The sequence below is a fragment of the Poecilia latipinna genome, unplaced genomic scaffold (assembly GCF_001443285.1).
Source record: "Poecilia latipinna isolate Pla-1442-1.1 unplaced genomic scaffold, P_latipinna-1.0 Scaffold1242, whole genome shotgun sequence".
NCBI lineage: Eukaryota > Metazoa > Chordata > Actinopteri > Cyprinodontiformes > Poeciliidae > Poecilia > Poecilia latipinna.
The window spans coordinates 84923-97210 of record NW_015113858.1 but is presented as its reverse complement, the minus strand read 5'-3'; the positions used below and the strand labels follow the sequence as shown (position 1 = coordinate 97210).

At 41.2% G+C, this 12288-nt stretch overlaps 1 protein-coding gene across 1 annotated transcript; it reads right to left on the bottom strand.

The window, feature by feature from the left end:
* Positions 1–439: 439 nt before the first annotated feature.
* On the bottom strand, positions 440–11822 carry adam8b (ADAM metallopeptidase domain 8b). The gene is made up of 23 exons (XM_015054301.1): positions 11673–11822; positions 9395–9501; positions 7800–7873; positions 7644–7719; positions 7288–7364; positions 6789–6999; positions 6390–6455; positions 5838–5900; positions 5593–5762; positions 5424–5505; positions 5206–5345; positions 4920–5106; positions 4388–4477; positions 3917–4115; positions 3727–3829; positions 3461–3626; positions 3295–3375; positions 3027–3111; positions 2665–2788; positions 2434–2593; positions 2310–2357; positions 1602–1652; positions 440–773 (listed from the first exon to the last, which is right to left on the bottom strand). The coding sequence occupies exons 1-23, from the start codon at positions 11713–11715 to the stop codon at positions 642–644; spliced, it is 2535 nt and encodes an 844-aa protein (XP_014909787.1). The 5' UTR covers positions 11716–11822; the 3' UTR covers positions 440–641.
* Between the last annotated feature and the right edge of the window lie 466 nt (positions 11823–12288).

Below are 12288 nucleotides of genomic sequence, written 5' to 3'. Positions count from 1 at the left end.
ATGGGTCAAGGTTGGAAGACGCCGGAGTCCAGATAAAAGACCGGTCCGATCTGTAGAGCGGTGGACTCGGCTGTAGAAAGACGAGGTCAGGAGGACCGGGGAGCGAGTGGGAGCAGAACTGCTGCTGATCAGGCACCTGACCAGGACGCCTTTATGTAGAGGTTTTATTTAAAGGTTTTGAAAATATTCAATGAGACCCGCCTGCCCTGAGTCTGTTATTTAGAGACATTAGAAAAGCAGGTTATAGTTAAAGTTTGCATCTAAGCTGACAGCAGCGTCCAAAGAGACACATAGTAAGAATAGGAGGCCTTCAGAAAAAAAATAAAAAAAAAAAAAAAAAGGCCATATACTTTTACAAAAACGAACCCTAAACATAAATAACTTTATTACATTTCTTACGGCTACACTAATGTGAAATAAATACCTAAAAAATAAAAAATCAAAGTGCATGTGGGTATTTGATGTAAAAATGTAGAAGAGTTTTTTTTTTTTTTTTTTTTTTTTGCAAACAGAGTAAAAACGTCACAGTTGTACAGCAGCTGTGCAAATGTTAGCCTTGAGTTGTTAAAGTTACTTGAACTTTAGCTTCTCCACCGTCGGTGGGCCGCGTCTGTTTTCAACCCTTCGGACTGACCAGAACGTCACGCAGGTCTGATGAAGCGAGGCTTCGCCTGCGGCGGCGGAGGAGGAGGAGGAGGCTTGAATCTGGCAACCCGAGGAGGGGAGGGTTTGACCGGCGGTACGGCTGGAGGACGTGGTTTGGTTCCAGGATTCTGAAAATCAAAATAGAGATCTTAATGAGCTTCTTGTGCCAGTTAAAAACAATCTGAACCAGTTTCTCTTGCGTCTGAAGCGCCTTTAAGTGAGACGCATTGTTAGAGAGAACCAAACCGTGAAGTGTAAATGCTTTTACTTTGACAGATCTATAAAAGGAAACTACATCAGGTCAATGACAATAAAAGGAGTTTAATTCACCTAAAATCTCAAATAGACTAAAACAAACAAACAGAAGCACTTCTTCCACAATGCTCAGATTTAATCTCAGACTGTGAACCTCTAATAAATTAAAAGTATAAAGTATTCACTCCCTCACTCATCTGATCAGACTGTGCTTGACCCCGAACACCACACGGTGGTGGCAGCATCATGCTGAAGGATGCTTTTCTTGATCAGTGACATGGAAGATGGGTGGAGATTAATGCACTGAAATCCTGGAAGGAAGCGCTTTACTGGTGTTTAAATATGTTCTCCATCCAATTCTGTGACAGAATATGAAAACACTTCAGAGGTTTCTGTTTCTTTTAATTTTTTTATCTGATTTAATCTAAAAATGTACAAGAAGCTGCTGTGGGAGAAGCTGAAGTCACTTCTGGACTTCCAACTTTTCTATTTTAAAGTAAGTCAGTCCTCAGGTTTTTGTGTGGGCAGCTAAAACGCAACACTAACACGTTTCCTGTAATTATTCCGTTTCCGCCCTCTGTGGGAGGAAACAGAGGAAAGTTTGGCTTGAATGATTCGCTGCGACGTCGCCGCAGCCGGGGGATCTGAGCAGCAGCAGTTGGACTTTCACCGAGACGTGGCTGAACTTCAAACAGACTCACCTGCGGTTTATTCAGAGGAGATAAAGGTTTGGATGGAGGTACGGGTTTCATCTGTGGTGAAGAGGAGTAAAAGAAAAACACTTTAGTTTTTTTTTAAAATCTCAATATAAATATAGATGCTCAAGAAAATACATTTTGAACCAAAGATGCTGATAAAGTAAATAAGTTGTTTTTAGCTTTATGATGTTCAAAAGGCAGCACTAAGTCGACAAAGCAAGAGAACTAAAACATTTTGTTCGTAAGGCGCCAAGTCATCAACAAGTCTTATCAGAACAGAGAGGAGAAATAACTTTATCTTGCACTACAATATGTTTCCCAGCATTAACATATTATTTTAGGTCATGTTATCAGAACAGAGAGGAGAAATAACTTTATCTTGCACTACAATATGTTTCCCAGCATTAACATATTATTTTAGGTCATGTGATGTCAGAGCATTTTTGAAGCCTTTTAAATAAAGTGCTTAAAGGTTTTTGTTAAGAACGGTAGAGAGAACGACGGCGTGATGTCACCGTCCTGTCCAACAGAAACAACATGGACCTTCTCTCTCTCCTCTCCGGACACAGATAGCTGCCATCTTTTATTTATATCGTCTTTTGAACTCCGGATGAGATCTAAGTCTTCAGCTGCTGACTCCAAATGCGATCCTGAGTCTGAATTATGCATTAAATCTCTCTGAAAGATTAAAACCAGCAGCAGCAGGCTCACCGGCTCGGTCTCAGAGGTGCAGGAAACTGAAGAGGGTTTGGGAGGAGGCTGGAGAACAACAAGGAGTTGGTTACTTTGGGTTAAAGAATTATGCTTTTTATTATGCGGATAAACACGAGCGTACCTGTGGAGAAGGTCTGCAGGGAGTCACGGCAACAACCAGAGGGCTGCAGACCCGAGAGGAGGTGGACTCCATCAGAGTGGGCTGGCTGATCTGAGGTCTGTCTCTGACGGCTTTTTCCTGGAACACGGGGTTCAGTTTACAAGGAGGTGACTGCTTCTTCCTGTGAAAGCGAGATTCAGTCAGCAGGGAGGAAAACAACCGAATGTTCACAGAGGGGAGGAGACAATCTACCTCTTATACATGTGTCTGTCCCTTATGTTGCTCTTCCTGCAGCACATCAGTCCTGCGATCACCAGAGCGACGACCAGCAGGGTCGAGATCCCTGCACACACCCCAGCTATCATCATGGTCTGACCTGCAGGCCGGAAAAAGAAAATACACTCTGATATCGTCAATTTTTTTTCTCTCTCCAAGTATTAAACGACGTCCTTCACAGACTCTCTGTTGATGTATATCATTTTTCTACAATCATAAACTACTTTTAGTTGGCCTATCATATAAATCCATATAAAACTCATTGACGTTTGTGGCTGCAGGACGACAAAATATGAGCATGGGTCTGGTCAAAAAGCGGCAGAAATGTGAAAGTTCACCTTTAGCTATGTCTGCATATTTGACGTCACAGTGCGGCGGCGCCCACCCAGGGTTACAGTGGCATTCATGCTTGTGGTTACATACCTAGAAATGAAGTTTAAAAAAACACCTGAAGACGGTTTGCAAACTTTCCAACAGTGTGACGACCAGTTTTCATGTAGTTCTATTGTCAGTCATTTTAATTTACTTAATGGCTGGGAAAGGGCTGTACGTCCACCTGACCTGAGCAAAAGCATAATTGGATTACAGAGACGCTACAAGACGTACCCCGTTGTTGTTGCATTTCTTTGCACAGTCCTCTCTTCTGCCGAAAACTGAGACGTCCACACATTTACTGCTGAGGCAAACCTGCAAACACACGTTTGAGCAAAACAAATCAAGATCATTTGCATAAAGTGTCTCCTTCTTGAGTTGTTTCTTTTTTTTTTTTTACCTTATTGTCTCCACACGTGGTTCCATTCGGCACCATGTCAAAGTTTCTGGTTCTGTCCACCTCGACGAGAACCCTACACGCCGCACCCCACACGTTGAAGACTGCATGTTTACCTGTGATTGGCTCCTCCCCTCCAACACAAAACATGGACCCGCACTTCAGGTCCCTGCAATAATAAAGACGGCTAAGTTAATCAAAAACCTCTTCAGGATTTAGTCACATTCCTGGCATCTGCAGGCGCTGAACAGATTTGAAGTGATGCGTACTGAGGGGAACACTTAATGAAGCTCTGTCCATCCCTTCCACAGTTGGCGCCTTCCTGGCCCCGTTTATTCAGGTCGAAACATAAATCAGGGCCCTCTTTAGCTCCTGCCAAATGAAACCAAAAGAGCTATAGGATTTTGATAATTTGGCAATAAAGTAAACAGAATTTCTCAATGGAAAATACAGAAATACCTTCTCCAAACAGCCTCCAGCAGTGCTTCGCTCGCGTGGGACACTGGCCGTCGTAGCAGTAGCCCGGCGCCTGGCTGGAACAAGGCTTGCCGTTCATCTCGAAGCTGTCTTCAGGACAATCCGCTGAGTCACCGCTGCAGTATTCAGGGAGGTCACATGCACCGGCAGCTCTCCGGCAGATGCTGCCAGACGCCTTCAGCTGTGGGTTGCAAAACATGCCGGATTGATAAAAACATAAAAAACATTACAAAAAAGAAAAAAACGCCTTTAGAGAAGATTGGATAAAGATTCCTCTGCAGCGATGTCAAACACTCGTCGCTCATCCCAAACATCCGACGACAGATGGATTAAGTCACGATTTGAAAACTGCATTCTGCGTTTAATCTTGTTTTGTTTTTTTCTCGCGAGCTCAAAGTTGACGTCCTGTTTTTAAGCGTTTAGAATCCGTAAGCGCACAGAGGAGTTCAGCACCTGACAGCTTTCGCAGCATTCTCCATGAGCGCATTGAGATCCCTCAGTCAGGCGACACGTTGAGGCGTCGCAGCAAGGATTGATGCATTCCTAGTAAGAAAACGCAAATATGCAACCATCAGAAATTTATAGATTAAAAACATTCAAAATGCTTCTTTCAAGGCTTCAGAAAAAGCCAAAACACTGAGCTTCAAATGATCAAACTATTTAATGTATACTTACTTGATGATTTCATTGACGGTACTTGACTAAATCTAATGTTTATTGCTTGCTTCATAATTGGTGACTGTATTATGTTTTTTATAATATAAAGTACTTTGAACTGTTGAAAGGTGCTACATAGATAAACTTCTTGTGAGCTTTTGTGAGTTATTTATGTCAAATAACTCACACGTCTGCAGGGAGCAGCTACTGACTAAAACGACGTGGGATTTCTGTCAGGACGGTCAAATTGAAGACGAATGGATTCCTGTCATCATTTCCCTCTCTCATCAAGATTATCAGGCGTAACCTCAGAGTTGAAGGTTTTTACCTCTGCTGTGCCACAGTCACACTCCTCTCCACGGTCCAGCAGGCCGTTACCGCAGTGGGGGCCCAATGTGATGGTGCTGATGCGGCCTGGTGGGTCCAGGCAGCTGGGCTGAGCGCGCTCCATGAACTGAGCGAGTTGCTGGATGCTACAGTCGCTGAAAAAGTCTGGGAAGCCGTGGCCTCCAACACTGAGCGGGAGGTGAACACAGGAGAGTTAGCTAAGGCTTTAAACGTCAATAAATCAAGAAATTAGCCGATGAATGAGTTTTAACATCATTTGCTCTTACTTGAGCTTTTCAGTCATTACGCAGTTGTTGCTGTAAGATGGACCACACACACACCCCGCAGCATCGTGGGACATGCCGAAGCTATGCCCCATCTCGTGAGCAATGGTGGAGGCGAGGCCGAGCGGGTTACCGTGGTGATCCTACGGCAGAGATGGAGATCTGATGCTTTCCAATGTAAAAACAAAATGCTGCCGATTTGCTTCTGCTGTCACACCCACCTGATTGACTCCCCCAGAGTTCACGGTGCACATGGCGAACTTATTAGCCAGTCCGACTGTGTCGTCAGAAAAGTCTTTGCCCCTGTGGAAAACGAGAGGCTGACATGAGCTCAAACTGCGAGTCAAAGATTTAAAAGTCTGCACTATTTGCTCCCCCGGCGGCCCTCACGTCACGAGCTGGACGTTATCATGCTGCGCTCTCTTCGAGAGGTCGGCCTGGCGCCACACCATCAAGTTCTCCAGAGTCCTGTCCGGGTCTCCGTCCACGACGACGAGATCTTTGTAGTGCCAAATCTCCAAGCCCACCAGCATGATGCGGATGTTGACGGAGCGGTACAGCTGCAGGCGGAGAAGAGCAGGCGTTCAGAAACGGACAGAAACGATTCCGTTTCAAACGGCTGGAAACAAACATACCTTATCGATGTGATTCACAACACCGAGAATACGCGACCTGGTATCGTCTCGATACTGTTTGTACTGCAAATGGAGAGGAAAAAAAAACAAAACATGGTCATTGTTTTCCCAAAGATGTACAGACTTAAAGCTAGGAGCCAAACTTTTCTGTAAAATCCAACAAATTCCCAAAAGATATAGTTTGTTACCTATGGGACAATATTTCATGGTCAGCCTTTCTATTGGTTTTGGTATTTAGTTATTAAAATGTGATTCAATCAATTTTCACATCACAAAAGACATTACGCTACTTAGCAGAGTTCTTCTGAGTACATCCATTCGTATCTATCTTGTTGAGTTTTCCTTTTTTCCTGTGTTTATGACACATTTCTTTCCTTACTAAAGCCAACTAACCAGCTGTTTTCTTCTGCTTTGTGATTTAATCAACCCACATACACACAAGGCAGATTGTGGATTCATTTTCTCCAGCATGCTTCGTTTATTACTCTTGGCATCCGTCCGCTCGTAAAACACGAGTTGCAACAAGACGGCGTCTTTAATCAACATACTCACCTCGGTGCTGTCCACCACAACGTACAGCTCGACAAACTTCTGAGGCCCTGGTGGCGATTTTGTTCTCTGAACAAAAAAAAGTTTCATATTTTAAATTGCTTCATATTGAGTAACAAAAACAAGACAATGCGTTTTAGAAAGACTCTGCGATGCTTAGAGAAAGTGTAGGCTCCATCTACAGCCTGCACCGTAAACGTTAAAAGTTCAGGACGAAGCAGCGAGAAAAAGACTCAAACGGGGTTTGTTTGGAAAAGTTAAACCAGAAAGAAAATCACCCGCTCATCATACATTGTCAGATCTCCCTATAACATCTATCGTTTCAAATCTTAAAAGGTAAATCAAACCAGCCTCTAGCAAACCAGGTGCTACATTTCCAATTCCAGGGAGCAAAAGACGAACCCATGATCTGGACCTGAAGAGGCCTTCTGGCTGAGGGTTCGGCTCCTGGTTCTGGTCCCGATCAAACAACATGGAGGCGTTAGAAGAGAAGCCGGCGCCGGGCTGGCCGGGCGTCTTCAGGTGCTCCCATCTGTAGACGGCGTGCTCTTCGTCCACAGTCTGTCCCAGAGGCTCGATCAGGTAAACCTGCCGCCGGACTCTCAGAAAGCCGCTAGCGTCAACACAGGAAACAGCAGCAGGAATTAGAAACGTAAACATGCCTTTTGGACAAACTGTCCACATAAAGGCAAGAAAAAAAAAATCAGATGTAAAAAAAGTGACACATAAGATATTTGCAGGACTAAATGCAGCAAGAGATTTAAAAAAACAACAACAATGATACTTGAGAAGATGGCAAAATATGAATCAACACATTTCTAAAGCGCTCTCGGTAATATTCAGCTTTGAGTAAGAGACGAAATGCGAAGAGGAAGAGCCAGGTCATGAGAATGTGCTTCACCTGATGCCCGAGCAGATTCCCACGCTGACCGAGGAGTCGGCCTCACCTTGAACATGTCCGTGGTAGAAGCAGTGTTCCTGCAAGGAAACGTCATTAACAAAGAGCCTCTTTGTTTGCCACATCCATAAAATCCTGAGTTGCATGTTTGGAAGGCCGCATTTTTATTATGACGGGTCACTTGACGACAATCTGAGGTCTAGTACAAATATTTATAGACAAGCATTTTGTATATTTACACAAGAGATCAGAACTGTGCAACTCAGGAAACTTCTGGAGGCGTTAACTGATATGATATGAAAATCTACACTGAAGAACCGCTGTCCTAAAATATTACACTCTAAAACGACCAAATGTACCTCATTTGGCGATGTCGTCACCCTTTTTCCATCTTCTGAGTAAAATGTTTCGGTGTAGCTTTCACCAATAAGATTCCTGTAAACAGAATAAAAGATCCGCTTTTCATTTTAACAGAGGTGCAAGCAGAGACGCCTTAGTGGGAATCTGATATTTACCTGTTCTTTTCCAGATGAACAGAGTGATTTCTGCCTTCGATCATCAGGTCATACTGAAGCGCGTCAGGATAAACCTGCAGAAGGTAGAATCATTGATTAATGAAGAGATTTTAAGTTACGTAAAATCACCCATATGACTGTAGCCATTTAAATTGAGGAATTTTTTTCCTCTCACTGAAGCTGAATAGATCTATGAATGTGATCACTTTGTTGGTGATGTATTGACTGATTTTCATCAGCTTTGCTACAAAAAAATGGATTCAGTGTATTCAAGGAGCCTGTTAAAACGTTTACGACATCATCTGATTTTTTTATCAGATCTGGCCGGATTCTTTACATCCTGGATCTCACAGTTTATTAAAGCCTCTGGGTGATTCTGTACCGGGGTTCTTTCCCAGCGAGCGAGACAGAGAGTCGTGTCTTTGAGGTTCTGCTCTGCCCGAGCGCCAAGCGGCAGTCTGGGGAACCCGTCCCTCTTCGGAGTATCAGACTGGTGTCATCTGAGGATGCTCTTGCTTTTTCAGGGGACTTATGTGTCCATTTGGGTAATGACTGGAGTCAAACTGGAGTGGCGTGTTCTGAACAGCCTGAATCTGACCCGCATCTGCTGGGTTGTCCATAACCAGGCTTTGTACCGGGGGCATCTTAAGCCAAAGGTCACTGACTGACTTTGCAGTTGCCTCGTATGACCTGAGGACATATTTTTAGCTTCAGATTAATTGATGTTGTTTATGAGTGATGAGTGGAGCAAGAGACGGATAGATGACGGATCTGAGCAGGGCTGGAATGACTAATCAGATTAATCGTGATGGATTGATTATGGAAATAATTAACTAATTTAATAATCGATTAATCGTTAACTGGATCATACAGAGTCAAAAAAAGGCCCTTTGCTAAGGAAAAAAAAAGCATATTCAGAGCAATAAAACAGGCCAAGACTTTACAAAATATACATTACACATTTTGCGTTTAAGATAAAAGGCTGTTTGTCTGTAAATATGTTTTATTCAAAACTCCTCAAGTGTCAGTTTTAGTTTTATCTGGTTCAAATTCACAGCCAATAAAATGTTTTTTTTTTTTAAAGGTAACTTATCTGTCGCATCTTTCAAAGTATTTCTAATATTGCATAGAAAATGCTTAAGTGGTAAAAATTTAAAATCTGAGGAATGTGCCAGTTTTTATCCGATTTATTGATTAATCATCAGAATAATGAACAGATTAATTGATTACTAATATAATCGTTAGTTGCAGCGCTAGTAGACTGGGACATTGTCTGCATAAATTTGGATGGTCTGCTGTGGTGAAGGAAGAGCCCAGCTGAATGATGAAGCTCTTAATTTACATCACCTAAGCTCAAACTAGAGTCTAAAAAATCTGATCAGGATGCGACCAAAGCGTCGCTCTTTGAACGTTTTCCTGTTCTATTGGGAGGACAGAAATCACCAGAGGGGTGTGACGGTACCTGAACCTGGCAGCCACGGGTAAATCAGTAAACAAATATGACAAAAACAAGACCAGAAATCCCTACATATATGTGACAGAGAAATATTTCCCAGTTCCACCAGCAGACTGATGAACAGGTGAGGCGATCTCACCTGGTTGTCCTGAAGGCTCCTGGCCCGTCTCTCGTGACGTCTCTGAGGTCGGACCACTTCGTACTGCTGGACGTGAGACAGCTGTCCTGAGCTGTGCAAGACAAAACCTGGAAACCGCAAATGGAGGCCGCTGCGTCTCAGTACATCAGAACGGCATGGAAAAAGTTTGTGTTTCAATGATTACATTAAAAAAAGATCAAATTTTTTAGATTTCATGAATTTAAACCCAGAGACTCAAGACGCTGTTGTATTCAGTTTTGATGGATTTGCCTAACAGCTAATGGAAGCACATTGTTAGACTAATAAATCATGTTTTATTTCAGATATGTTAACCTGCTGAAAAGTAGATCTGGATACCGCCCAGAATTTGCACTCAGCAATTTGTCAGGAACATTTCACCTTATCCTTGCACTTAACTTTCCATTAATATGATAATACTAGAAATTACCTACTGTTCTAGTAATGTTTGCCAATTCATTTTTTAGCAGCTAATTTTCTTTTTTTTGTCTTTGTTATAAAAACAGTAAAATCCTGCTTCAAATTCAATTCAAAAATACTTTATTTATCCCACAGGGAAATTAAATGTTATCATAACTCATATGAATGAAGTATCTTCAGAGTCTTCTGACTGAAGACTGACTGTCAAGTTGTGCTGACAGCTTAATTTCTGGGCGGCAGAGACAACATTCCACAATATTATGCCCTGGATGATACTGTCTGTTGTTGACAAGCACTGCTAATCCACCTCATTTGCTTTTGCCGCTTCTCTTCAAGTCTCTGCTTGGTTCGAAAGCCTAGCAGAGGGACGTTAGAATAGGAAATATGATTCTCACTCATTATAATTGATGACTTGAACTTCCTCCTTCTCTCTCCTCTCTTTGGTTATGCTCTGTATCCAGATAGCCTCCTTGCGTTTTGGGGGGTCATAGTTCAGATATTATTTGAGCTTTTGAGATGCTAATCAGCTGCTGCTCCCAGGTGTAAAAACAATACTTTGTAACAAAGGTTATAACAAATGTACTAAAGCAAAGAAGTAAGAGCAAAAATTTGTACAGCTGCACAGCTGTTGGGAATAATTGTACAAACATGGAATGACTCAACCACAAAAAAAAAAAAAAAAAAAAGAAAGAAAGAAAAAGTCTGGGAAAAAGAACAAATCAGACGCCAGATCTGTTCCAACATGCAGCCACTACAAGCGGCGCCATGCTAGAAATGACTGCTCAATGGCAGCAATGACAAAAAACATTGAATGTTATTCTTTTTCTTAGTTTATAATAGTTCTGAAATAATAAAAAAAATAAAATGTGTACTGGAAGGTCAAAGCTTCACAGAAAAAAAAATCTTATCTAGTAGAGTATTAAACCAGAAATAAGGGCTTAGTTTTCTGTTCGGGTGGTTTTCAGTTATCATGCAGTCATGGTAAAAACAGAAGTGAAATTGTTGCCTTGTAACTGTTCATTAAAAAAACAGATGCTAAGACTTTCTAAAATTTTATAAATTCCGTTTTGCAGAGGAACATATAAATTCTAGACTATTTTAATGTAGTATGAAAAAGTGCAAAAATGCTTCAATGTAGAAGTTGCTGAACATTTGCTTCTTTTGGTGACAGCCTGCTCATAACATACCTCAGGATAAAACTGCTTTTAATGAGTTAGTTAAGACTCAAGGGACTATAGACGTCCAGGAAGTCAAAATCTTTATTAACGGGGGAAATGATAGCTAAACTTAACGAAATAGTTAGTTACAATATCATTTGTTTATGCTGCACAGAAAAGCAACCTTTTACGGCTAAAACTGCGCCGCGATAACCTGCTTGAGGTGGAGCCGTTTTGTTCTCACCAAAATTACAATAAGAGTATTTTCATATGCTTGTAATGTTTTATGATGCAGATTTAAATAGTTTAAAAAGTAGTAAAATTATCTATAGCTACATTAAATAGGAAAAAACTTGTTTGAAAAGTGTTGGGTTGCTTATCTTTATCTACTGCCAACATATGTTTTGCACAAGTGAAAACATAAAAAATGACGCATAATAGCCTAAAACTAATGCCCAATGTGTATTTCAGAACTTTTTAACTGGTATTCAAAACCTTATTTTACTTAAAATTCTTAACTTTTTGCTACAGAAAACTATTTAGAACATTTTCGCTAAAAGGCTCTAGTGGCTGGTTATCTGAGTCTAACTTTTTTTTAAGTGTTTTTTATTTATTTTCCTGATTCAGTAAGTAAATAAATAAATAAATAAATAAATAAATAAATAAATAAATAAAAAACTTACCCCAGATGAGGCACAGAGACAGCATGTTCTCCCCGACGAACATTGGACGTCTGCCTGCCGACAGCCTCCCTGCTCTCGAGTAACTTTGCCGTGAATCATCGCTGAGGCTCCGCCTGAAGGGGTGACTCCATCGCAGTTATTTGCCGAAACCGTTACAAGAAGACGATGGGTCACTTCCGGCACATAACACTTCAAAATAAAACCAAAACTGTTCTTACAAAAACAAGGTATAACCGTTTTTCTCTACGTACAGACCCATTCGATATTTAGGACATTATTGAAAATGGTATTTATTTCAGTAATTAAACTCACTATGTGAAATACATTACATAGATCAGTTACTTACAGACTGATGTTTTCAAGTCTTTATTTCTGTTAATTTTTTTTGTGGTATTGTGGTATTCTGCTTACAACTAAGAAAAACATTCAATATGTCAAAAAACAAAAATGCAGAAATGTGGGCTTATCAAAAAGTATGTTTAGAACCGAATACCTAAATTTACATTTTCAAATAAGTACCCTTACACTGACAAGCCACATCGGAGCACATTTTCTAACTTATTTTTATTCTCAAAAGAAAAAGTTAAATTAAATATAGCCAACGCCTATTTATGTA

What these genes read in the sequence shown, in the direction of transcription:
- adam8b (XM_015054301.1), bottom strand. Translation starts at nt 11,715, where the DNA reads ATGTTCGTCGGGGAGAACATGCTGTCTCTGTGCCTCATCTGGG. An exon ending in GGAATCTGCTCGGGCATCAG is followed by an intron (nt 7,000 to 7,287) that starts GTGAAGCACATT and finishes TGTTGACGCTAG; the next exon opens with CGGCTTTCTGAGAGTCCGGC. An exon ending in ACTCTGGGGGAGTCAATCAG is followed by an intron (nt 5,346 to 5,423) that starts GTGGGTGTGACA and finishes TCTCTGCCGTAG; the next exon opens with GATCACCACGGTAACCCGCT.